General features: G+C 37.1%; 2 protein-coding genes across 2 annotated transcripts in view; both read right to left on the reverse strand.

Moving 5' to 3' along the window:
- Positions 1 to 12028, reverse strand: part of fcer1g (Fc epsilon receptor IgFc epsilon receptor Ig) — a 22001-nt gene extending 9973 nt beyond the window's left edge. Inside the window, exons 1-2 of the mRNA XM_055156698.1 lie at positions 11838 to 12028; positions 2672 to 2766 (exon numbers count right to left, since the gene is read on the reverse strand). Coding sequence (XP_055012673.1) covers positions 2672 to 2766; positions 11838 to 11898 — 156 coding nt within the window. The 5' untranslated portion in view covers positions 11899 to 12028. The remainder of the gene's footprint in view (positions 1 to 2671; positions 2767 to 11837) is intronic.
- Positions 12029 to 12211: 183 nt separating this feature from the next.
- Positions 12212 to 26368, reverse strand: part of ndufs2 (NADH:ubiquinone oxidoreductase core subunit S2) — a 32084-nt gene continuing 17927 nt past the window's right edge. The window contains exons 10-14 of the mRNA XM_020936933.2: positions 24450 to 24579; positions 22346 to 22441; positions 17119 to 17202; positions 15200 to 15257; positions 12212 to 12368 (exon numbers count right to left, since the gene is read on the reverse strand). Of these exons, the coding sequence (XP_020792592.1) occupies positions 12331 to 12368; positions 15200 to 15257; positions 17119 to 17202; positions 22346 to 22441; positions 24450 to 24579 (406 nt within the window). The 3' untranslated portion in view covers positions 12212 to 12330. The remainder of the gene's footprint in view (positions 12369 to 15199; positions 15258 to 17118; positions 17203 to 22345; positions 22442 to 24449; positions 24580 to 26368) is intronic.

Consider the following 26368-nt stretch of genomic DNA (forward strand, 5'->3'; position numbering starts at 1 on the left):
ATCGTGAAAAATATTGACCTTTGACCCTTATTTGTCAGTTGCTGTTTTCTGCTTTTGTATCATGAGCATAAAATACGTTTTCGTGCAAAGACAAAAGGCAAAAACTGTGTGTTTAGTTTGTGATTTAGTTCATAAATAAATATATTTTATTTTCAAATCCTCTCGCCTCTGGCCTCGGCTCAGGGTCTTAACCAAACCCCCAGGTCCCATTCAAGTCAACGGGCCGAGCTCAATGTCTCATGAGCGGCAGTAGCTCAGTTGGTGGAGCATTTGCCAACTGATCTGGAAGTTGGAGGTTCAATTCCAGCTCTCGACATAAACATCACAGGTTGAGTGTTCAGATCCACTGACCCACAGGTTGCTGGTGTGATTCCAGCTCCCACAGATGAATGCTGCCGTTGTGTCCTTGGGCAGGACACTTAACCCACCTTGCCCACAGTGTCTGCGTACACTGGTGTGTGAATGTGTGTGTGAATGGGTGAGTGGTTCCTTGAAGGTGGAAAAGCGCTATAGAAAATGTGACCATTTACCACAGGGGTGTCCAAACTTTTTTCATCAAGGGCCACATTTCTAAACACAGACGAAGCAGAGGGCCGATCGAGGGCCATAGACTGGTGCTCAATACAGTGAAAAATTGAAATATGTGCATGTTTAACACTTTGTTATGAGCCATCAGTCTTTATTCACTCTAAAATCCCCAAAGCCACACATTAAATCTTCAATATTTGCTTTATCAAAGTAGATTTTCAAAAAAAACTTTGTGTAAAAAGTTCATTTTCAATTGATGCAAGGTAATTTGGGCCAAATCACCTGGAAGCCTGAGGGCCAAGAAAAACTTGTTGGAGGGCCGCATTTGGCCCACGGGCCGCAGTTTGGACATGCCTGATTTACCATGATTCCAGATTCACCTTTAGCCCGGTGAGGTTCTTCCGGTGTCTGTGGGCCGACCGAGCATGTGCAGTAGTGTCTTTTCTCACACGGGCACACGCCAATGCACGCGAAAACACGCTCATGTATCATGTGATCGCTTTGACCAATCAGAGCGAGAGGAGCAGAGCAAATGGTAAAACAGGTAACATTTTTCTATAGCGCTTTTCCACCTTCAAGGCACTCAAAGCGCTTTACAACAAGGAACCACTCACATTCACACATTCACACACACATTCACACAGACACTGTGGGCAAGGTGGGTTAAGTGTCTTGCCCAAGGACACAACAACAGCAGCAGCAGCATTCATCTGTGGGAACTGGAATCACACCAGCCAACCTGTGGTTCAGTGGATCTGAACACTCAACCTGTGATGTTTACGTCAAGAGCTGGAATCGAACCGCCAACCTTCAGATCAGTGGACAACTGAGCTACAACGCGTTTTTTTAAAACAACTGAAGGATTTTGAGCTGAGAAAAAGTCTATGATCTAAAAATAGGTAAAAAATCGCCAACAAATCCAACATTTTTGAAAATTGTCGGTCCCTGTCAGACGAACACGAGCAGTTTGTGATCACATTGCCTCTATGAGAAAAATCTTGTCTCGGCCCAGGGGATTTTTTCTGCTAAAGTTCCAGTGACACAACGTCAACTGGAGGCAGATACAAGCAACAAGACTGTCTCCAGTTATTTTAATAGATCCAGGGTCTTAACACATTCAGTAAATAAACCTTTGTATTCAGTTATACTTCAGTTATCTTTAATGTGAACACCATGACGACTCGACTTTGGTGAGGTGTTTTTCTTATAATGGACAGAAATCTAGGAAAGATCAACCAAATAATAATGATCACGTTAGATTCTGCCTTTGGCCTTTGCACGTAAACGTATTTTTGTCTCATGATACAAACGCAGAGAACAGGAACTGACAAATAAAAAGCTCAATATTTTTCACATACAAATATTTCTTTATTATCGCGACTGTTTGTCAAATTTTGGGAGCTTTGCCTATTGTACTTTTGTCTACTTCAAAGTTTCTGTTTTGTAGTAATTTTGGGAATTCAAAAATACACTGTACTGGTGTTTACGTCATTGCGTCATTCTTAATTTATGCAGAGCGGGAATTGCGCCGTCAACTTTTTACATGTTTTATGACCCCTGGTGGTTGGTGGGAACGCATTTCTACTGAAACGTTTTGGAATTTCAGCATGAATTTTGGAATAAAACAAAAAGAATAAAAGAACTTTAAGGGTCCTAGCACTGTCCCTTGTGGTCTCCCGGAATTAATAAAGGAAATCTGAAGGAAATTAAGGATTATAACAAGAGATCTACACAAACAAAACTGAAATATTTAATTATACAGTAAGCAGTTTAAGATGAAGTACAGTTTTGAAGTAGTTTTGTTACTTAAGTAAAAGTACAGATCATGGGCAAAAGATAACTCAAGTAAAAGTAAAAGTATCACATGAAAAAAATAGAAGCAAAGTGTGATCTTTTTGAACAATTAAAGCATCAAATATATTGATTTTGATCATAACTTTAGCTGATTTTAAGTGATTCGAGTGATTTCTTAAATTATGTCGCCGTTTTTGTGTATTTTGTTTGCTTGAAGTTGCAACATTAACTCAAATTAAACTTGAACAGAAACTTTGAAGTCATTTTTCCGTTTCACACTCTGGAGAGTTAAAGTCTAACAGGTCTCTGGGGTAAAGGGGGAGCGCTGTATTGTGGTCGTGGTACAAACCTTGAGCCGGCAGTAGAGGGTGGTGAGCACGAGTCCGTACAGGAAGAGGATGCCATCCAGAACGTAACAGATCTGAGGTTCATGAAGACCGGCAGCTGCAAAAAAAAAAAACAAAAAAATCCCACACAACAAAATTAATATAATATACAGAGGCTTAAAATTCAGACTGATAACAACTATGCAGGTTTTATTTAAAGGATTTTCCTAATAAATGTATAAAAAACATTATAATAAGATGCATTTTTTGACGTTATGTTGTAAATTATTATGTTTTTTTTTCTTATTTTCAATTACATCATGTACAGTTTGGTAAAATAACTCCGTTCTCTAGTTGTTTTTTTTAGAATTTTTTAATTAACATTTATATTTTTGCTCTGTTATTATGTTGTTATTTGTGATGAATAATGTTCGTTTAAATCTAAGAGTTTCTAATAGTTACCAAAACTAAAACTGAGCAAGTGTCACGGTTTACTTATTTATTGTTAAAATGTATAAAGTGCAAATATAAATGTATGTATATTGTTTAAAAAAGTATAAAATGTAAATGTAAACGCAAATGTTTTGTCAAAAATGTATAAAATGTAACTATAAATTAATATATATTGTTAAAAATGTATAAAATGTAAATGTATTGTTAAAATGTATAAAATCTAAATGCAAATGTATTGTTAAATTGTATAAAATGTAAAAATAAATGCATATATGTATGGTTAAAAATGTATAAAATGTAAATCTAAATGTATATGTATTGTTAAAAATGTACAAAATATACAAAATGTAAATGTATTGTTAAAAATGTATAAAATATAAATAGAAATCATGAGAATAAAATAAAAATTTCCCAGTAAGTGTGTTTCTTAAGATTCATACACTGTATATTTATACATTTTATAGATTTATATTTGCATGTCACACGTGTCTCTTGTGCTTTTTTGTTAGTTATTTAAAATTATTATTACCATTTATGTTTTTACTCTTTGTTATTATATTTTATTGTGATTTGTGAGCTCCTGTGTCCAAATAATTTCCCTTTTGGATCAATAAAGTTTGTCTAAGTCTAATATTTAATGCCGGAAATACAGCGTCATAACTCTGATTCTACACTGTACTGGTGTTTACATCATTGCGTCATTCTTAATTTATGCAGAGTGGGAATTGCACCATCAACTTTTTACGTGTGTTATGACCCTGGTGGTTGGTGGGAACGCATCTCTGCTTAAACGTTTTGGAATTTCAGCGGGAATTTTGGAATAAAACAAAAAGAATAAAAGAACTTTAAGGGTCCTAGCACTGTCCCTTGTGGCCTCCCGGAATTAATAAAGCAAAGGAAGGAAATTAAGGATTATAACAAGAGATCTGCGCAAACAAAACTGAAATATTTAGTTGTAGATGAAGTACTGAAGTAGTTTTGTTACTTAAGTAAAAGTACACATACACGGGCAAAAGATTACTAAAGTAAAAGTATCATGTGAAAAAATCAACTTGAGTAAAAATATTGAAGCAAAGAGTGATTTTTTTTGAACATTTAAAGCATCAAATGTGGTGATTTTGATCAAAACTTTAGCTGATTTTGAGTAATTCGAGTGATTTCTTAAATTACGTCACTGTTTTTGTGTATTTCGTTTGCTTAAAAATCAAATTAAATGTGTTAAAAAGAAGTCAGAAGGTCTCAAACGATGAACGTTTCAGTCCTGATCTAAAATGTAGTGGAGTACAAAGTACAAATACCCGTTTTTAAATGTAGTTTAATAAAAGTAAAAAGTATCTACTGTAAAACGTACTTAAGTAAAACACATGTATCTAAAAATTCTGACGGTAAAAGAGACTAAGCAATGCAGAACTACAACAAGAGAAGTGGTTATTTAAGACAAAGATTAAATCGACTTTGTTTTTTTTGATGCCCTTAAGCACCAAAAAATAAGGAACTAGTAGGATAGCAACTTCACACTAACAAAAACAAATACGGAACATTTTTTAAAATACTCCCACGCAAATGTATTAATAGATTTTTGGGAATTTACACGTGTTAAGAAACAATTTCGTGCTAAAATAGACTTCGCCAGCACTTAAAATGTTCCTGTAAGATCCAAAAATACAACTTGTTATGTATTTGGTTGCGTAAATTTTGAAATGTATATCTGTGGGTTTCAGAATGATAAAAGATTAGGATCGTTTTCATCACAACACTCACCATCTTTACAAAAAAAAAAAAAAACATGAAAATTCACTTGTTGATCTGTGTGAAGCGTCTTTTAGTGTCATGAAAAGTACAAGTTTCTCCCTATATTACAGAAACGAGCTTTGCGAATTATCCATCAAGTTGGATTTTTAGAACACACCCATAATCTTTTTATTTATTTATTCAGTATTTTCCCAAGTAAGTCCGTTGAAAAAACCTTTGCATTTACAATAACGACGCGACCAAGAGGCAAATAAAACAAAAGCGCAAACAGAAAACACTCAAACATCAACTATAACATGAAACAGTGAATAGAGACATAAGAAACAAATGCAGATTAAAGATGTAAAAGTGTTAAAAACATGTTTGTGTTTTTAAGAATCCCTCAGTCGTCCAGGTAGAATCCGTGTCGAGGAGAAAATTCAGTGAAGCAGCAGTTTGGATGAGCTGCGAAACGTCTTCAACCAAACTAACTTTTGTCCAGTCGACAAACTGAATTTTCTCCTCGACATAAAAACACGTTTTAGTTTTATTTATTTAAAAAGGGACAACGCATTTTCATGAACAAACACTTGTAAATACCTGTTGTCCCTGTCAGGTCAGAGAGATCGAGACATAAGAACATAAAACACAAAACATGTCACAATAGAAAAACACACAAACATGACACACAACACTGACTTTTACACAGGAGCAGAACACTAGTGCTCACAGATCTGGTTTCTCTTAAGACAGAGGTGTCAAACAGATCCGGCCCTCCAAGACCTTTAACCTGGCCCTCGGCTGATTTTCTACTCAAATATTTTAATTATATTTTCTATTAAAATCTTGTTAATTTTCTGTGGTGTTTATCACAGCAGCGTCTCCAGCGTCTCTGTACGTGGCCCCTCCCACCAGAGCAGCACAAATGAAGACTTGTCTCTTTCCAAACGCTCTTAAAGGACGATCGTTTTGACTGTTGACCGTGACACCCTCATCAGAAAAATGTCCAACATGAGAAAAGTGGAGCCAAGAAAAACTGACTTATTCCTGTTTACAGACAAGTTCATGTTAAAACTTTGTGTTGAAATTGCATTTTTCTTAAAGTTTCAAGTTGTTCTTAATATTATAATATTTTGTAAAAGAAAGAGTTCATCAATTAAAAAAGATTTCTGTAGTAGATTTGTGTTTCTCTGCACAAATATTTGAACTTATTGTTATTTTTGGGGTTTATATGACATGAGTTTTCTGATCCGGACACTTTGGGATCAAAGTCGGTTGGACACGACCCCCGGAACAAAATGAGTTTGACACCACTGACTTAAGCTGTCGTTTCAGATTAGTTTTAAATGTTCTGAATGTGGTGGAGTCTCTTACTGCAGCTGGATGTTGTTTTAGATTTCTGTTCCTTGACTGATCGCACCTGCAGACTGAATGTTGTGCGTCTATAAAGTGTCACACAGTCGCCTCTGGTCGACGCTCTTTGTTCCTCGACCACTAGAGCTGGACTTGGGCTTGATGAACTCACCCAGAGGTGCTGCAGCGACTTCATTTAAGACATTATACACTGAGCAGGTGAATTTACATTTCTGAAACTTTCCAAAACTTAAGATATCATACTTCTGAAGTATGAGACAGTGATGAAAAGATAAAGATTTCCTGTCAAACATCTTTAAAGCTGTGAGAAAATCCTGCTGTGGAGAAACATTTCAGCTGCATTTTCTGACAATGATGATCTAATTTGCCTAAAGTTGTGAATATTACATGTTTTTTAAAAGTTAAAGTGGAGTCCAAGGTAAACACCAAGACACTTGAATTCATTAAATGTGCAATGATCCTGTAAAATACTCTGGATGGAGTTTTTTTTTTTTTTTATTGATTATTTTGTTGTTCATCTTGTTGTATTCTGTGATTATCTTTGAACTCTATTAAAAAAAAAATTTTATTATTATTTTATTTATTTTTTTCAAATTTGTTTTATTATGTGTCAAACAGTCAAGTGTGAGTGAGTGTGTGTTATTTATGAGGACCCCCTTGAAAACGAGATGGCGAAACATCTCAAGGGGCTTATCTTCTAAACAAATAAATTCAAATAAATTCAAATTTTAAAAAGCTACAGAGGTAAAAACGAACTAAGTTTTAAAGTGTGTTGTGATGACTCGAGATTGGTGACGTGTTTTTCTTATAATGGACGGAAGTCTGGGGGAAAAAAAAATAAAATCAACCAAATAATAATGATCATATCAGTTTCTGCCTTTGGCCTTTGCACAAAAACTTATTTTTGGCTCATGATACAGACACAGAACAGGAACTGACAAATAAAAAGGGACAAACTCAGCATTTTTCACATAAAAATATTTCTTCATTATAGCGACTACTTGTGAAATTTTGGGAGCCCGACCTATTCTACTTCTGTCTGGACAGAACAGAAACTTTCAAGTCATTTTTCTCTCCGTTGTGATCTCCAGAATTAATAAAGAAAATTTAAGGGAATTCAGAAACTCTGCACCGATGTTTACGTCATTACGTCATTCTTAATTAATGCAGAGTGGGAATTGCACCGTCAACTTTTTACGTGTGTTATGACCCCTGGTGGTTGGTGGGAACGCATCTCTACTTAAACATTTTGGAATTTCAGCGGGAATTTTGGAATAAAACAAAAAGAATAAAAGAACATTAAAGGTCCTAGCACTGTCCCTTGTGGTCTCCCGGAATTAATGAAGGAAATCTGAAGGAAATTAAGGATTATAACAAGAGATCTGCACAAACAAAGCTGAAATCTTAATGACGCAATGACGTAAACACCGGTAGTGTTTACGTCATTGCGTCATTCAAAATGTTCAAATGTTCAAAATGTACATTTCTTACTTGCCCAAAATAAAAACATAAATCAAGTATCAAGTATTATTGTTAAAATATCAAATCTTTTGAATGCGAAAAAAGTCCGTACTGTTGGGTCTAAAGCTTTTAAATTTGGATACTGATGATGTTTTTGCTTTATTTTTTCGTCATCAAAATGTTCACGTTTACGTTTGACAGCAGCACGTCTTTTTGAGTCTAAGAAATTAACACTCTCGGGATCTAGTTTACATTCATGGTTTACAAATTTTAACTTAAAATTTCAAAATGGTGATAGGTTATGTCCACAAAAAACAGCATTTAACTTTTTTTGAGTTATGACAGTTTTTTGGTTGAGAATATTCCACTACACTAACAAAAAAATTCTGGAATCACAGCTTTTACAAAAAAAAAAAAAAAGTCCTTCGTGTTGGGTCTAGTTCTTAAAATTTTATATTGGTGATGTTTTTGCTTTATTTTTTGTCGTCAAAATGTTCACATTTACATTTGACACCAGCACGTCTTTTTTGAATCCAAGAAATTGACCTTCTCAGAATCTAGTTTACCAATCCTGAGTGTTTAAATTATAGCCCGACCGATATATCGGTTGGCCGATATTATCGGCTAATATGGGCAACTTTAGGCATATCGGCTATCGGCCGATATGCTTGCTGATAGGGGCCGATATTTCACGTGGGCATGTTATACCTCGTTATAAAGCTTAGACTCTCTACATTCTGTTCATTTAATCCAATTTACAGACAGATAAATGTCCTAATATGTGGCTCCACATCAGTATTTATCTACGGAGTCATTTGTGTGTGTCTGTGTCCGTACTGTCCCTGAACACACCACAGAGTCGCGTCACTCACGTGTGTTTGTTTACACCTGCAGACACAGATCCAAACACTGAGATTATTTTCTTTTTACGGACAATCGGTTTGAGTCTGGATTAAAAGGACATTTATTAGTGCAGATTTGTGATGTGGGAGGAGCCTGTGTGAGCGGTGAGTGTTGGAAATATGTCGACTCTGAAGCTAGTTTTTGTCATTTGTTATGGGTTAGCTGCTGTAGCCAAAAGAACCAGCAGCTTTTAGTGAGCCGAGCCAAAAGAGCCGGTTCTCTAAAAAGAACTGGAATACCCATCACTAGTGTCTAGAATGTGATGCAAAAATGCCATTAAGTCAACCTACTGTCTGTAAATATGATGTAAAGAGGCAGAATAACAATACATGTTGCCTAAATAAACCCAATTTAAAATCCACCAGAGCCAAACCTAAGTTTTTTAAACAATTCAACATTTACAGTGAATTTTTACATCACTAAATATATCGGCGATTATATCGGCTATCTGCAGCTCCAACTCCCATTATATCGGTTTCATATCGGCCACAGCAAAATCCATATCGGTCGGGCTCTACTTCTCAGAATCTAGTTTACAATCCTGAGTGTTTAAATGTTTGGAAAATTTAACTTTAAATTTCAAAACTCTGGAGAAATGAACAACTTGAGAAAGCAAAAAGATGATTTCTCATTTCTATTTGACAACGATGACCGTACATAGAGTAGATGCAGTTGTAGTTTCAGACTTTTGAGGCGTGGCACACAACAAAAATTTGACCAAATTACAAAAAAGTAACAAAACAAAACAAAAAAACTGCCCTGGTTTGCGGTTCTTTCTGTTTGGCACAGTTTTTTGCAATTTTGTAACCACATTTTCGTCGTGTGCCAGGCAAAAGTTTGATAAATACTTCATTGTTGAATAGAAACAAACACAAACCATGAAAATTATGCTCTTTTTGCGTTCTCAAGTTAAAATTTTTTCCACAAAGCTTCTCGGCAAGTTTAAAATTTCAAAACAATAACACTCACGTTGTAAACTTGATTCTGACAGCGACAATTCCTTAGGTCTAAAAAGACGTGCTGGTATCAAACGTCAACGTGAACATTTTGGCGACAAAAATAAAGCAAAAACATCCAACCATTATCAAATTTAAGAACTAGACCCAGCCCTACGGAGCATTTTATCCCCCAAAAAACTGATTTGAGAATATTTTTATTAGTGTAGTAGAATATTTTCAACCAAAAAAACTGTCATGACTCAAAAAAAAGTTGAAAAATGTTTTTTGTGGAAGAAACCCATCATCGTTTTGATATTTAAAGTAAAAATTTCAAAACATTTAAAGACTCACGATATAAACGAGATCCTGAAAGTGAAAATCTATTAGATTCAGAAAGACACGCTGGTATTAAATGTAAACATGGACATTTTGACAAACACTTTGAAGCGTCCAGAAAACAAAAGAGAGAAGTATAATTATAATTTATTAGATTCAAAAAGACGTGCCGGTCTCAACAACATTTTGATGCCAAAAAAATCAGCAAAAACATCACCATTATCAAATTTTAAGACTTTTATGGACTTTTTTTCCCCCAAAAAAACTGATTTGAGAATATTTTTGATAGTGTAACGGAGTATTTTCAAAAAAACCAAAAAAAAATGTCATGAACTCAAAAAAAAGAAAACATTTTACAGAAAAATGAAATTTTCATTAGATTTTTTTTGTGGAACCTATCCATTTTGAGATTTAAAGTAAAAATTTCACGCACTCACTTTGTAAACTCGATCCTGAAAGTGTCAATTTCTTCGATTCAAAAAGTCGTGCTGGTATTAAACGCAAGCATGAACATTTTGACGACTAGTTTGTTTTTTTTACTATTTGGCGCAGGTTTTTTTTGTAATTTTGTAATCACATTTTCGTGTTTTTAGTGTGCGATGACTCAAAAGTTTGAAAAATACTGCGGTATTCTGTAACTACGTCTGCTTCTATAAACACACAACTGCACTTTGCTTCCTTTCTTACAGCAAAAACTTGACTTTTTTTCCTAGATTTTCATTCCTTTTTTTAGATGTCATTATTTTGTGGAAATTTTGTCTTTAAATAAGCGGGGGAAGTACCAACTGGGAAAGAGCCGTTCACGTTCGTTTCTAAGAAAGTGACTGGTCACTCTGCAAACAGGAAACGTGGTGTTGCGAAGTCGAAGCTTTCTCAACGCAGATGCTTTTCAAAAACCCAGTTCTCTAATCTATAAATTACTCTCATTAAAGAACAAAAAAAGAAAAAAAATTAAGTAGTTATTTGATATCTTGATTTTCTAGCTAAAAATATGGAACTGCGAATTTTGTTGTATTATTTTTGCACATTTTATAACAGTTATATGAGAGAGGATACAGAAATACAAACGGAGACAAAGCCAAAATTAATAAAAAACTAATTTTGAATATTTTTATAGAAAAAGTAGAGGGTTCACCAGTTTGGAACGTAGAACTCTTGACACTTACTCTTGGTATTATATTCTAAAAAAGCAGCATTTTTCAATTTTTTTTTGAGTTATGAGACCGTTTTTTTTGGTTAAAAATATTCAGAAATATTTCTCAAATCACACCTTTTAGAAAAAAAAAATGAGTCTATACCTCTGGATTTAGTTCTCAAAATTTGATAATTTTTTTTTTTGTCTTTTGGAGTCTCCAAAATGGTAATGCAACGTAAAACGAAGCCATAAATAATCACAAAAGTTCAAATTTAACTGCAATTTTCAGTCAAACACAAGCCATTCTTCAGTTTTTACTACTTTTTATTCGAAATTCTTAGAGGAAATGAGATCTGCGTCTTTTTCTGGTGAATTCAGGTCAACTCTAGATACTTATTCTCTGTATTAAATTCCCCAAAAATGCATTGTTCAACTTTTTTTTGACTTACGACACAGTTTTTCTGGCTAAAATATTCAAAAATATTTCGCAAATCACATCTTTTAGAAAAAAAAAGTCTATATTGTTGAGTCTAGTTCTTAAAATTTGATAATTGTGATGTTTTTGTCATGTTTTGGAGTCTCCAAAATGGTAAAGCAACGTAAAATGAAGCCATAAATAATCACAAAAGTTCAAATTTAACTGCAATTACAGCATTTTTAGTCAAACACAAGCCATTCTTCAGCTTTTACCACTTTTTAATGAAAATTCTTAGTCGTGGAAATGAGGGAAATGAGATCTAGGGCTTTTTCTGGTCATCGTCTCAAACTAAACTGCTTTTCTAGACATTTTTTAACCAGGAAAGTCCCACAAAAGCTGAAATAAAAACAACTCAAAGCCCCCCCAAAAAAAGCGCTCACCTGCTCTCCCGAAGCACATCCACAGAGGGAGAACGAGGGCTAAAGGACCGGGGCGCCCCATCCTTGGACACTGGATTGAGCGATCGAGGGGCACTCCGAGCGGACTGAGGGCGAAGAGGACGAGTGTTAGGTTCTGACGCCGACTCTGGCTCTTCTACCCGCGCACCTCCAGCGTCACTGCGCAGCTCGCTTGTCGAAAGGGAAGTTGTGGTCGGCAGCTTGAAGTCCATTTCTCTCAGATCTAGTCAAGACCACTCCCCTTTATAAAGAAAACCACAAAAGACACAGAGAAAAAACACACAAAATGCCAACGTTTGGGCCTGAAAATGCGCTTTTAAGTTGAAAAACACGTCTGAAATGAAGAAACAAAGTCGTGGAGTCATAAAATATTTATTATGCATATTGTTTTTGGAGCATTGTACAGTAATATTAGAATACATCAAACAAAAGAGGCTGAATTGTGAACAGGAAGAGAAAGACGACAGTTCTCTCTTCAGCGGTCAACTTCACCAAACACTATGTCCTGTGTGCCTGCAAGACAAAAAAAACACAGTACATGCAGTAAAAGTAGTAACAGTAGTAGTAGTACTTCGATATTCCACCTCGTTAGACAAGTGAAAACAATGTCGTGTAGAGAAAAACTTGGAAATTAAAAGATTACAAGGCGAGTTTGTAAAGCACTTTTGAGTTTAGTGGTTAGAAAACTCGCCGACCTTTTGGCAAGACGCTTCAACCACCTGGCCTACATACGTCTGATGCGTGTGTGTGTGTGTGTGTGTTTGTGTGTGTGTCAGTCTCACTTCTGTCCGGTGTGGTGTCAATAAACAATGTCAGTGTATAAAGAAAGAGCAGAGGTGCAACGAAACGAAGTAAAACTGGGAGTAAAGTGCGGTACTTGACTAAAAGTAAACAGTATCCACTTTGAAATGTACTTAAGTAAAGTACAGAAACGTGCTCTTGAATGCAGAGAAGTGTTTATTTTAGATGTTTGGACTTTTGATTCCATTATATTTTTGAACTGGATTGAAAAGTAATCAAGTCTGTAAATACATCAGTAAAATAAGTCATCAGTAATTAACCAAATAAGTCAGTAAATAAGTCAGTAATTAAGTAAAAGTAAGTACGCAAGCGAATAAGTCAGTAAATATGTAAGTGAGCATGTAAGTAAACAAGTCAGCAGTATGGAACGACTTTTTTTCTACGTCTCAAAGGACATTTCTTCATTAAACGCTGGACAAAATGGTTGAAACATAAACAAAAAGAGACTTAACTTCTATATCCTTATAACGACGGAACAGTGCCCCAGGTTTTTGTTTTTGTATTTGTTTGTTTCTCAAAACTTGAAAAACTTAATAAATAAAAAGTAAAAAGAAAAAAAGTAAGTCACTAAGAAAGTAAAAGGACGGTAAGTAAGCAAGTAAGTCAGTCAGTAAATAAGTCAGTATTTAAGTAAAAGTAAATGAGTCAGTAAAAAGTCAGTAATTAAATAAAAGTCAGTAAGCAAGTAAGAAAATAAATCAGTAATGAAGTAAAAGTAAGCAATAAGTTAGTAAATATGTTAGTAAATAAGTATGTAAGTCAATATTTAGGTAAAAGTAAGTCAGTAAATAAATATGTCAGTAATTATGTAAACAATTAAGTCATTTATTTACTGACTTACTTGTTTACTTACTTAATTACTGACTTATTTATTTACTAATCAGTAATTAATTAAGTAAACAAGTAAGTCAGTAAATAAATAAGTCAGTAATTAAGTAAAAGTAAGCAATAAGTTAGTAAATAAGTCAGTAATTAAATAAAAGTCAGTAAGCAAGTAAGTAAATAAGTAAGTCAGTAATTAGGTAAAAGTGAGTAAGTCAGTAAATAAGTCAGTAATTAAGTCAGTAAACAAGTCAGTCATTTATTTACTGACTTACTTGTTTACTTAATTACTGACATTTATTTACTAATCAGTAATTAAATAAGCAAACAAGTAAGTCGGTAAATAAATAAGTCATGAATTAAGTAAAAGTAAGAAATAAGTCAGTAAATAAGTAAATAATTAGGTAAAAGTGAGTAAGTCAGTAAATAAGTAAGCAAGCAAGTAAATCAGTCAGTAAGTAAGCAAGTCACAAAATAAGTCAGTAATTAAGTAAACAAGTCAGTAAATAAGTCACTAAAAAGTCAGTAATTAAATAAACGTCAATAAGCAAGAAAGTAAATAAGTCAGTAATTAAGTAAAAGTAAGCAAGTCAGTAAATACGTCAGTAAATAAGTCAGTCAATATTTAGGTAAAAGTCAGTACATAAGTCAGTAATTAAGTAAAAATAAGTAAGTGTGAGTAAGTAAGTAAGTAAATAAGTCAGTAATCCGGTCCGGTATATCGATATTTCAATATTTTTTGCAAAACCCTGTAAGTCAGTAAATAAGTCAGTAAAAGAAACTAATTTTTATTTATTTTTTTTATTTTTTTCCGAAAAAAATAAATGTATTCAATTGTTTCTGCTGATTAAAATCACTACATTTGAAGCCTTATAAGACCTCAAAATCTGCGTAAAATCCTCACTTTTTGCTCTTTAAGTACATTTGTAAACAGGTATGTAGCTTTTACAGATTCTACTTTAAGTTGGAATCGTTGATGTTTTGGAAATGTTTTATTTTGTGTGAAAAGGGGGCGGATATTACTAGTTTTTTAAAATTATACATATTTTTATTAATACTTCAGAACCCCAGATGCAAACAAACAAGCACCACACGAGATCACCTCAAAACACAACAAATGCACACAAAAAAAATAATAATAAAGGGTGCAATTCCAAAGCTCCTGATCGAAGGAACAACTCAAAATCATTCAAAAAAGGTTTAGGTTCAATGAGCCAAAAAAAAAAAAAAAAAAAGAAGTTTCAGGGGCAGATATTACAAATCTAAACTTCCTCCTGCTCCTTTTCATTCACATAAGTATTTTATATTCATCTTTACAGAATAAAACTAATGAAAAATGAAAATTAAATTAAATGAGGTACTTTAATACTTCACTTAGACTTTTTTCATGTGATACTTTTAGTTTTATGTGAGAATTTAGCAAAATTGAGTTATTGTTCCAAAACTAGTGAAGAGTTTTTGAAAGTCCAAACATAAATACATAAATACACTGATGCATTATTATTACTGCTGTAAAAGTGTGTTGCCAAAAGACACAAAAGCAGAGACAGAACCGTCACTAAATGAGCTACAGCGGCTAAAATGACAGTAGTTTAGAGCGAGTAGAGTGTAGAAGTGTAGAAGTGTCGAAGCATCTGTCACATCACATTCTGATGGTGTTAGATAAAAGTTGTGAAATGTTCTGAAGTGAAGTAAAATATAAAAACTTGTTAAACTCTTACCAATAATGGCGACTACATCAGCCAGCATGTGTCCTTTGGCCATTTTGTCCAGTCCAGCCTGAGGAAAAAATTTAAAATAAAAACACTGTTACGGTTAAGTTAATGCGTCATAAAACACAACATCAACACGTCTTCCTAAAAAAGGTACACTGTGTAACTTTTCTGGTGGAGATTTATCCGTGGAGATGTTATTGTTTTGTCTGGAATGTTCCGCTCTATGGCTTTAAACCTTTCTATCTTCATGGAACCCAAACCAAACCCAGTTACAGGTCAGATCTGTGGATAGGCGTCAGAATGCCTGGGAGCCCCCGCCTGATGACATACGGGAAAAAATAAATTAAAAAAATCGTCATCTCATATTACCATTTCGTTCCCACGGTTTAGTTCTTTCGTTCTCGCGATTTAGTTCTTTCGTTCCCACGGTTTAGTTCTTTCGTTCCCACGTTTTAGTTCTTTCGTTGCTGCGGTTTAGTTCTTTCGTTCCCACGGTTTAGTTCTTTCGTTCCCACGTTTTAGTTCTTTCGTTCTTTAGTTCTTTCGTTCCCACGGTTTAGTTCTTTCGTTGCCGCGGTTTAGTTCTTCCGTTCTCGCGGTAAGTTCTTTCGTTCCCACATTTTGGCTAAATCGTTCCCACGTTTTAGTTCTTTCATTGCCGCGGTTTAGTTCTTTCGTTCCCACGGTTTAGTTCTTTCGTTTTGGCTAAATCGTTCCCACGTTTTAGTTCTTTCGTTCCCACATTTTAGTTCTTTTCGTTCCCCATTTAGTTCTTTCGTTCCCACGTTTAGTTTCTTTCGTTCCCACGTTTTAGATAAATCATTCCCACATTTTAGTTCTTTCGTTCCCCCATTTTAGTTCTTTCGTTCCCGCGGTTTAGTTCTTTCGTTCCCACGTTTTAGATAAATCATTCCCACATTTTAGTTCTTTCGTTCCCGCGTTTTAGTTCTTTCGTTCCCGCGTTTTAGTTCTTTCGTTCCCGCGTTTTAGTTCTTTCGTTCCCGCGTTTTAGTTCTTTCGTTCCCGCGTTTTAGTTCTTTCGTTCCCGCGTTTTAGTTCTTTCGGTCCCACGTTTTAGTTCTTTCGGTCCCACATTTGGGTTATTTCGTTCCCACGTTTGGGCTAAATCGTTCCCACCTTTCAGCTAAATCGTTCCTGCATTTTGGTTATTTTGTTCCCACATTTTAGTTATTTCATTCCCACGTTTCAGTTACATCGTTCCCATGTTTTAGTTATTTCGTTCCCACGTTTCGGCTAAATTGTTCCCATGTTTCGGCTAAGTCGTTCCCACGTTTTAGTTATTTCGCTTGATTTCGAACGATTCAAATTTCGTTTTAGTTAATTAGAATTAACTAAAACACAATGTGGGAACAAAAAAAAAGTAATTTGAGGCCACGATTTAGCATCTTTTTTCACGTACGTCATCATGAGGCGGGCTCCCTAATAAAAGCACCTGTAATTGAATAAATGTAAAGTGGAGCTGCTTAACGTCACACTTCCGCAGTTCGTCCTCACTTATCTTACACATTCAGAAACATCCGAATTATTAAACTGTGATGGTTTAAACTCGTCTTGTTAGTCATGAGCTTTAACCTGACTCACTTCCTGATGATCGGACAATAAAACACTTTATAATCAGATGCAAACGGAGCACAGTGGACTTATGTCTCGTATAAGCAGGTCATGAGGTCAAAATCTGTCTGATATCTGGGGCAAGACACATTTTGCTCAAATACACAGGAAAACAGTTCTGAAATCATGCTGATCATAAATTAGTGTTTGTTTGTTATCCTGATCGAAAATAGTTTAAATGATTTCAACTTTAAAATCAGACAGAAATGTGATTCATTGTCATTTATCATATTTCAAATGTGTGATTAATTTTTTTTGGTAATGTTTATTTGTAATGGGGTTTTTTTCAGTACCAAGTGAGCGAATCCGGGGGCTTTGATCTTGCAGCGGTACGGTCTGCTCGAGCCGTCCGACACCAGGTACACGCCAAACTCACCCTGTTCAACAACACACAAAAATGAAGTTAACATTAAGTTAAACAAAAATGACAGATATTTTTTCACTATTTTTTATTCAGTGAGTAATAAACACGACACTAGTCATCATTTCGAGATCATTTTTTATAAACTTGGACTGATATTTCTTGGGAAACAAAGGGTTAATATAATGAAACGGAAATGGACCAATCACAGTTTTTCTTCCAGTGGTATCCGGGTAAAATCAGTGACTCCCCCTGCAGCGCTGAACTAAACAAACACCTGCAGGAGCTTCAGTGGCTGGAACGAAGACCAGCGCAATTCAAGTCAATGTGGGGGATGAGTTTGAGACTGACAGTTGTCTGAGCCAATCATATTTCATCGAATTATGGACGGGATCATATCACGCCATCTTCCGGGCCTTCGCGAATACCCTGTGATAGTAAATATAAGCAAGACCTCAGCGACAAAAAACGAGTTGGACGCTTCAGGGACGTCTGAAAGAAGAAGAAAGAGAAAGACCCGAGAACTGGAGCTTGGAATAAAAGTGGGTCTTAAGTAGAGCCCGACCGATATGGATTTTGTTGTGGCCGATATGAAACTGATATAACGGGAGTTGGAGCTGCCGATAGCCGATATAATCGCCGATATATTTAGTGATGTAAAAATTCACTGTAAATCTTGAATTGTTTAAAAAACTTAGGTTTGGCTCTAGTGGATTCTAAATTGGGTTTATTTAGGCAACATTTATTGTTATTCTGACTCTTTACATCATATTTACATACAGTAGATTGGCCTAATGACATTTTTGCATCTTTTTCTAGCTACTAGTGATGGGTATTCCAGTTTTTTTTTTTTTTTTGGAGAACCGGCTCTTTTGGCTCGGCTCACTAAAGCAGCTGGCTCTTTCGGCTCCCAAGCGACTCTTGAGATTGTTTTGTTGCAAGCAGGACTAAACCAAAACTGGACCAGGACTGAAAAAGGACTAAACCAGGACTAAAACAGATTTAAACCATGTGTAAAACAGGACTAAACCAGAACTGAACCAGGACTGAGTGTCGGGACTCGGTCTCTATCTCTCTCTATCTCTCAAGACCAAGATTAGTCCTGGTTTATTCATTTTATGCTGAACTGCAGCCAAATATGCACTTTTTTTTTTTAATCCTATGCACACGCAGATTTCTGAAAGTTTCGTTTTCAGCCGCTGCTGCTGTCAAACTACGGGTCGACATGCAGCTTGAAGAGAAAAAGAGAAAACACGGCTCCCAATAAGGATCAGGCTCCTGTCGTTCACTTCAAAGAGCCGGTTCTAAGAGCCGCTTCGATCGCGACCTAACTCCTAGCTAGTAAATAAACTACCGCTATTAGCCTTTAGCCGTAAAAACGTGCGCACCGCGGTATTAATTATATGCATAAATGTGGATCATTCACACGTCTATTCACAGCTCATTTACATATCAATGCTGGTCCAGTAACAAATGTACGGACAATATAATCACTTTACAATAGGCCAATAGAAAACAGCCTGTTTATGTGCGGGAGCTACAGCAGCTAATCGCTAACAGATAACCTAAACTAGCTTCAAAGTCGATGTATTTCCAACACTCACCGCTCACACAGGCTCCTCCCACATCACAAGTCTGCACTAATAAATGTCCTTTTAATCCAGACTCAAACCGATTGTCCATAAAAAGAATATAATCTCAATGTTGCGCACGGCTGCGGGTGTAAACAAACACACGTGAGTGAAGTGACGTGACTCTGGTGGTGTGTTCAGGGACAGTATGGACACAGACAAATTACACCGCAAATAAATACTGATGTGGAGCCACATATTAGGACATTTATCTGTCTATAAATTGGATTAAATGACCATAATGTAGAGAGTCTAAGCTTTATAACGAGGTATAACATGCCCACGTGAAATATCGGCCCATATTAGCAAGCATATCGGCCGATAGCCGATATGCTCCCAGGTGCCCATATTGGCCGATAATATCGGCCAGCCGATATATCGGTCGGGCTCTATCTTAAGACGAGACCTCTGACCTCTTGATTATAGCTGAGATTTTGTATTTTATTACTAATTTTACGATTTTATTTTGATTTATACATTTACTAGGGTTGTAACAATATCCAAGTCTCTTGATACGATATCGTCACGGTATGAACCTCACGATACGATATTTATAGTGATATCGTGGGAAAGCTCACGTTTAGGGATGTAACGATATCCAAATCTCTCTGTACAATATATTCACGATATACATCTCGCGGTACGATATTTATTGCGATATTTTGTGGAGGCTACGAACAAAACTGTTATAATACGTTACTTTTTCCTCTTAAAATGCCTTGATGAGACTTAATCCAAGACTTAAAAGTGTTAGAACTGTTATTTCTTCTTGTCGTTTGCACTGAAATGGAGCAAAGGATCATGGTCTATGTAGTTTTCTCTGGGTTCTCTTCATTTCGGTTATTGTGACATCCCTAACATTTACATTTATATAATTATGTCGTATTTAACACCTGTCTCTTGCTCTTTTTTGCTACTTATTTAATTTAATATTACCATTTATGTTTTTATTCTTTGTTATTATGATGTGTGAGCGTCTGTGTCCAAATCATTTCCCTTGTGGATCAATAAAGTTTGACTTAAAACAACCTGTCTCTCCTGGTTTTAAGCCTCGTTTTAGGCCTCAGGAGCTGAAAAAGGAGTAAATCTGGAGGAAGTCCGAGACGTAACGTCGGGCCAGAACATTCAAAGCTTTTAAAAATGAACAGTAAAACCTTAAAATCAACTCTAAAACGAAGACGAGGAACCCTAAAATCAGTCTAATGTGCTCGCGTTTTGGACCAACTGTAAGCAAGAAAGTGCAAAGGCCAAAGAAACCTGCATTTCGTTGTCTAAACGAGAGGAAATAAAAGCGTGTGTGACCCATTTTAAAAGATAAAAACGGTTTAATTTCAGATAAAAGCCCCAAATGTTCCACATGCGGTTTCAGTGAGCCCAGGCCGGTGAAGGAATTTAACAAAATGACCTCAGTTCTGCCCTCATTTAGACTTAAAAATTAAAAATGACACAACATTTAGACTTATGAAACAGCTTCAAGGGCGTACGGTGGGTTTTCGTGTTTTTTTAATCCTGACTTGGTCTTGGTGGAAGCTGTGGTAAATATTTATCACACTTTTGCATCAGTTAAGTGTCAAAAAAAAGCTGCAAAGTAAAGTACCAAAATACAGGAAGCGGCGCCGAGTTGTCGACTTGTACAACAGAACTCTGCAACCCGAGTCATCAACAACACGGAACATCTGAGTCGAAATTTATGCACAAGGAAAGAAAGACGGCAATTTTCTGACAGATTATCGAAAACTGGAATCAAAATAAAGGTGTTTTTTGGTGTTTAAAGTGGATTTTTGTGATGCGTATTTTTATTTTTAACTAATTATTAACCCAAACAGAACAGGCCATGTCCAACTGGGAAAAAAAATGATAAAACTTCACCAAAATAAACATAAATAAGTAAAAAAATAGGCAAAATTATTAATAAATCTTGACTAATACTACTTGTTTTATGCATGTAGGCCCGTCAGAATTACTGCTGCTACTACATTATTACTAAGATACCGCAATCCTTCTGTACTTTTTTTTTTTTTTGCACTATTTGAAAGGCTGATATTACGTAATTTTCTGATCTATGTTATAATGTTGTTTCCTCGTCACAAACGGACCTGGAGTTGTGTTTTTTTTTGTTTCATTCACATGTTTAACACACAAACCCTGCACATTTAAGCTGAGTTCTTGTCTGTTCCAACTTATGATGTCATGTGGTGATGCATGAAGTCCTCCACTGTGTTTTGAAACTCCACACCAAACTTAAACCAGGACTAAACCAGGACTAAACCAGGACTAAACCTGGACTAATCCTGGACTAATCCTGGATGGTTTAGTCCTGGTTCAGTCCTCCTGGTTCAGTCCGTAAGGGTCAAAATTGGATGAAACGGGAAACAGCTGTTATTTGTTTAGTTTTTTCCATTTTGATTTTGGTGACAAATAATGAAGAAAATAGTGCTTTTTCATCCTTCTTTTAGTCCTTCTAGTCCTTTTAGTCCCTGGTCTAGTTTTTCATTTAGTCCCAGTTCGGTCCCGGTCTGGTCCCGCTCTATCCCTGGTATAGTCAGTGTTCCTTCTTTTTGTCCCTGGTTTAGCTCTGGTATAATCAATGGTTTGCCCTCCTTTATAGTCCTCCTTTTTAGTCCTCCTTTTTAGTCCTCCTTTTTAGTCCTCCTTTATAGTCCTCCTTTATAGTCCTCCTTTATAGTCCTCCTTTATAGTCCTCCTTTATAGTCCTCCTTTATAGTCCTCCTTTATAGTCCTCCTTTTTAGTCCTCCTTTTTAGTCCTCCTTTTTAGTCCCTCTTATAGTCCCTGGTTTGGACCTGGTCTAGCTCTGGTATAATCAATGTTTTGTCCTTCTTTTAGTCCTTCTTTAAGTCCCTCTTATAGTCCCTCTTATAGTCCCTGGTTTGGTCCTGGTCTAGTCCTGGGCTAATCCTGGTCTATCTCTGGTCTAATCAATGTTTTGTCCCTCTTAGTCCCTGGTTTAGTTTTGATTTAGTCCCTGGTTTAGTTTTGATTTAGTCCCTGGTTTAGTTTTGATTTAGTCCCTGGTTTAGTCCCTGGTTTAGTTTGATTTAGTCCCTGGTTTGGTCTTGATTTAGTCCCTGGTTTGGTCCCTTGGTTTAGTCCCTGGTTTAGTCCCTGGTTTAGTCCCTGGTTTAGTCCCTGGTTTAGTCCTGGTTTGGTCCCTGGTTTAGTCCCTGGTTTAGTCCCTGGTTTAGTCCCTGGTTTAGTCCCTGGTTTAGTCCCTGGTTTGATCCGTCTATCAAAGTTCCATCCCTATTTTAGTCCTTCTTTTAGTCCTTGTTTGATCCTGGTCTGGTCCTGGTCTATCTCTGGTATAATCAATGTTTTGTCCCCATTTTAGTCCTTCTTTTAGTCCCCAGTTTAGTTTTGATTTAGTCTCTGGTTTGGTCTAGTCCTGTTCAAGTCCTAGTCCTTACTTCAACATTATTATTCTTTTTTTTTTTATTAAAATCAATAAATGTGACTTTAAATCCTGTTTTCCCGTCAGCTCCGTGTTGGTCCCGTGTGCAGTTCTGACCTTGGGGGCCTCGACGGCGGTGTACGTGGCCCCTGGAGGGACCTGGTAGCCCTCGGTGTACAGCTTAAAGTGGTGGATGAGCGACTCCATGGAGGTCTGAAAAACAAAACAAAACAAACAAAAAAAAAAAAAAAAAAAGAGATGTGAGACAGTCAAGAGGAACAGGAAGCTGACTTGCGCTGCGACGGAGGCGGCAGCGGCGTGAAATGTGTGTGCTCACAACACGGTTTCACAACACACACACTTTCTGTTATCGTCCAAGATCGAGTTTTTTACGTGACATTAAGACATTTTAGAAGGACAGGTCAGGAGTTTGACATTTATAAAGCAGGAAGAGTGAGAACGCAGAGAGTTTGGACATGTTTTGTGTCAGCAGAAATACCCAAAAGTGAAAATGGTGCCTTTATTCAACACCTAAGACATGATTTTGTTGTTGAAAAGACTTTAATAGTTTAATATCAGAGGTTTGTGGAGCCATTTCCCAACAAATTTTAAGAGAACATTTGGAGAAAGATAAATTTGGAGATTTCTCACAAAGAGTTTTATTCAGGGTTCCCACCAGAGTCCCGCTGAAACGGGCGGGTTTTAACGTTCTGGAATTTTACAGGTGGGTATGTGGGAGGGTAGTGATTACACACAGGCGGGTCAGGACTAAACCAGGACTAATCTTGGACTTAAGCGAGGGAGAACCCAGAGTCCGTGGAGCAGGGTGTCCGCAAAGCGTGATCGGGCGACAGCTGCGCTTAGACCCGTGCGGCGCGGAGCTCTGCACTCCGGTCCTTTCGCCTGCGGTCACCCGACGGTCTACACAGGCGCAACTCCAAGCCGTCCCAACAGTGAGTCCCGGTGTAGTCCCGTTTAAGTCCCGTTTAAGTCCCGGAATCAGACAGAGATTAGTCCTTGTTAATCCTGGTTATGTCCTGTTTTGGTCCTCTTTTGGTCTTGTTTTGGTCTTGGTTTACTCCCGGTTCAGTCTGGTTTTAGTCTTGGTTCAGTACTGGAATCAGTCCTAGATTAGTCCAGTTTAGTCCCGTTTTAGTCCCGTTTTAGTCCCGTTTTAGTCCCGTTTTAGTCCCGTTTTAGTCCCGTTTTAGTCTTGGTTCAGTCCTGGAACCAGTCCTGGAACCAGTCCTGGAACCAGTCCTGGAACCAGTCCTGGAACCAGTCCTGGAACCAGTCCCGGTTCAATCCTGGTTCAATCCTGGTTCAGTCCTGAGATTAGTCCTAGATTAGTCCTGTTTTAGTCCCGTTTTAGTCTTGGTTCAGTCCTGGAACCAGTCCTAGATTAGTCCTGGTTAGTCCCGTTTTAGTCCCATTTTAGTTCCATTTTAGTCTTGGTGCAGTCCTGGAATCAGTCCTAGATTAGTTCTGGTTAGTCCCGTTTCAGTCCCGTTTTAGTCAGGTTTTAGTCAGGTTTTTAGTCTTGGAACCAGTTCTGGAACCAGTCCTAGATTAGTCCTGGTTAGTCCCGGTTTAGTCCCGGTTCAAACCTGGTTCAGTCCTGAGATTAGTCCTAGATTAGTCCCGTTTTAGTCTTGGTTCAGTCCTGGAACCAGTCCTAGATTAGTCCTGCTTAGTCCTGGTTTAGTCCCGTTTTAGTCCCATTTTAGTCCCATTTTAGTCCCATTTTAGTCCTGGAACCAGTCCTAGATTAGTCCTGGTTAGTCCCGTTTTAGTCCTGTTTTAGTCTTGGTTCAGTCCAGGAATCAGTGGTAGATTAGTCCTGGTTAAGTCGTATTTTAGTCGTGTTTTAGTCCCGTTTTAGTCTTGGTTCAGTCCGTGGCGTGTTTCTTCTGCTCAGTAAATAAAGCCTGTGAAGTGTTCGTACTGAAGAAAGCGAAACCGTTTCATTTCATTTCGTGATTGTAATTCTTGTAACTTTTCAGTTGTTATATTCAGTTATAGTTCAGTTATATATTCTGACGGATGCTTCAGTTAGAACGATTTTAATTTGTGTGCGATTTTTCTCGGACACGGGCGGGTAACGGGTGGAATGTCGACGGGTCCGAGCGGGCGCGGGCCCCAGTTTGACGACCTCTGATTTAAACCAAAGCTCTCAAACATCCTCGGACCCGCTCCTCGTACTTTCCGGTCTTTCCCGTACCTTCATCTCGGCTCTCTTCGGCGGGGCCACCTTGGCGTCGTCCACCTTGATCTCTCCCTCGGGCATCTTGTTGAGGGCCTGGAGCATGATTCTGAGCGACTGCCTCATCTCCTCCACTCGACACAGGTACCTGCAAAAAAAAACACGAACGCACAAACATGTCTCTGCGCTTTGTGGCGACATCGCACGCCGACTTTGCATTTATTTCCTGGAAACCGATTCAAACCTTAACCTAAACCCAAACCATGACCTGAATTAAGCCACAACTGAAAGTGGAACTGAACACAAAAATCACCCGTCTGTATATTTGGTGTTTTGAAAGTGTTATCTACTCTTCCTAATAATTTTTTGGTAATAATATAGGTCAATTTGCAGCCTTCTAGTAAAAAAAAACACCCTAAATCTGAGCGTGTGGCATTTTCAGTGACTTCTGGGATTTCAAGTAGTTGGTGACATCACACAGGACTACGCCGATTACAGCCAGGTGTTTCTGATCAACTCTATTTAAAATTTTATATTCTATTGACATTCTGCCTCAATTCTGGCAGTTTGATTATTACATGTTTAGAAAAAAAAACTCCATCTACTGTCAAATGATGTGAAAAAAAGTCTAAAAGCTACGTTCAGACTGCAGGGATTAATGCTCAATTCGGATTATTTTGTGAAATCACATTTTTTTTGCGAGGTCGTTCACATTTCTAATTAAACTTGACTTGTGTGTGAGCTCCAGTGTGAACTTTAAACGCGCCAAAAGTGTCCCGCATGAGCACTGGAGAACACGGTGTTTACTCTGCGTGTTTGTCTAATCATAACTATTTTTATTATTAACTTCACCAAAATAAAACAAAATCAGTAAAAAAAATAGGCAAAATTATTAATAAAATCTTGACTAATACTACTTGTTACTACTAATACTACTTGTTTTATGCACGTAGGCCCGTCAGAATTACTACTACTACATTATTATTACGATAACTCGAACTTTTGTGCTTTTTCTTTGCAGTATTTAAAACGGCCCACATTACGCCATTTTCTGATCTCTGTTTAACACAAATCCCGCAGATTTAGACCGAGTTCTTCTCTCAAACTACTGTAAAAACACCTTGTGATGTCATGTGGTGATAGAGGAAGTCCTCGTTCGGTTCGTGCAGGTCCAGGGTCCAAAAGTGTCTCGCATGAACATTGGAGGACACGACGACGTCAAACACAGCGAGCGTGCTCAGAGTTTACGGAAGTCGCCTAAACTCTGGGCTCGTCTCCCAAAATCCGATCTAGTTCTTGGTAAAATGTTCAGGTTACACGTCCACGTCCGCTTTGTTTGAGTCTTTAGCCTCCTTGTATTTTCTCGTAGGTTCTTTATTTTTCGTTGTTTTTCGTTGGAGCCAGGACCGACTGTAGCCGCGCTCAGACATTTCTTTGGCAATCATTTCAAAAACTGCCTGATTCTGATGAGACCCCTCAAATTTGTCCTGAACACAGCGGTCCCCACAAATATGAATAAACTCTCTAACCTCACTTTCCCTTCATGGACGAGACTCTGAGCCTGACGTGTAGGTGGGATGAATGTGACCTGACCGTTCAGACTGAAGTCACATGTCAAAAGGTCGGGTATATATCATTTTAGGAGCACAGATCCAAGTGTCCTGGGTCACATTTGAAAAAAAAACCCCACAGATCTGTGTCGTCCAGACTAAAAGATCAGATACAGGAGCACAAGGGCGATAAAAACTTCAGGCTGTAGACTGAACCGAGCCTAAATGTCACTACAAAGTATTTTATTTATACAGCGCTTTTCACAGACATATGTCACAAAGACGCTTTACAGAGCATTTATAGATTCATTATTCTTTTCTCTCCACACCCAGTGATGTAAACTACTATTGTAGCCACAGCTGCCCTGGGGCAGACTGACAGAAGCG

Source organism: Boleophthalmus pectinirostris, unplaced genomic scaffold, assembly GCF_026225935.1.
Source record: "Boleophthalmus pectinirostris isolate CB_2022bp ecotype Guang Dong unplaced genomic scaffold, ASM2622593v1 HiC_scaffold_20, whole genome shotgun sequence".
NCBI lineage: Eukaryota > Metazoa > Chordata > Actinopteri > Gobiiformes > Gobiidae > Boleophthalmus > Boleophthalmus pectinirostris.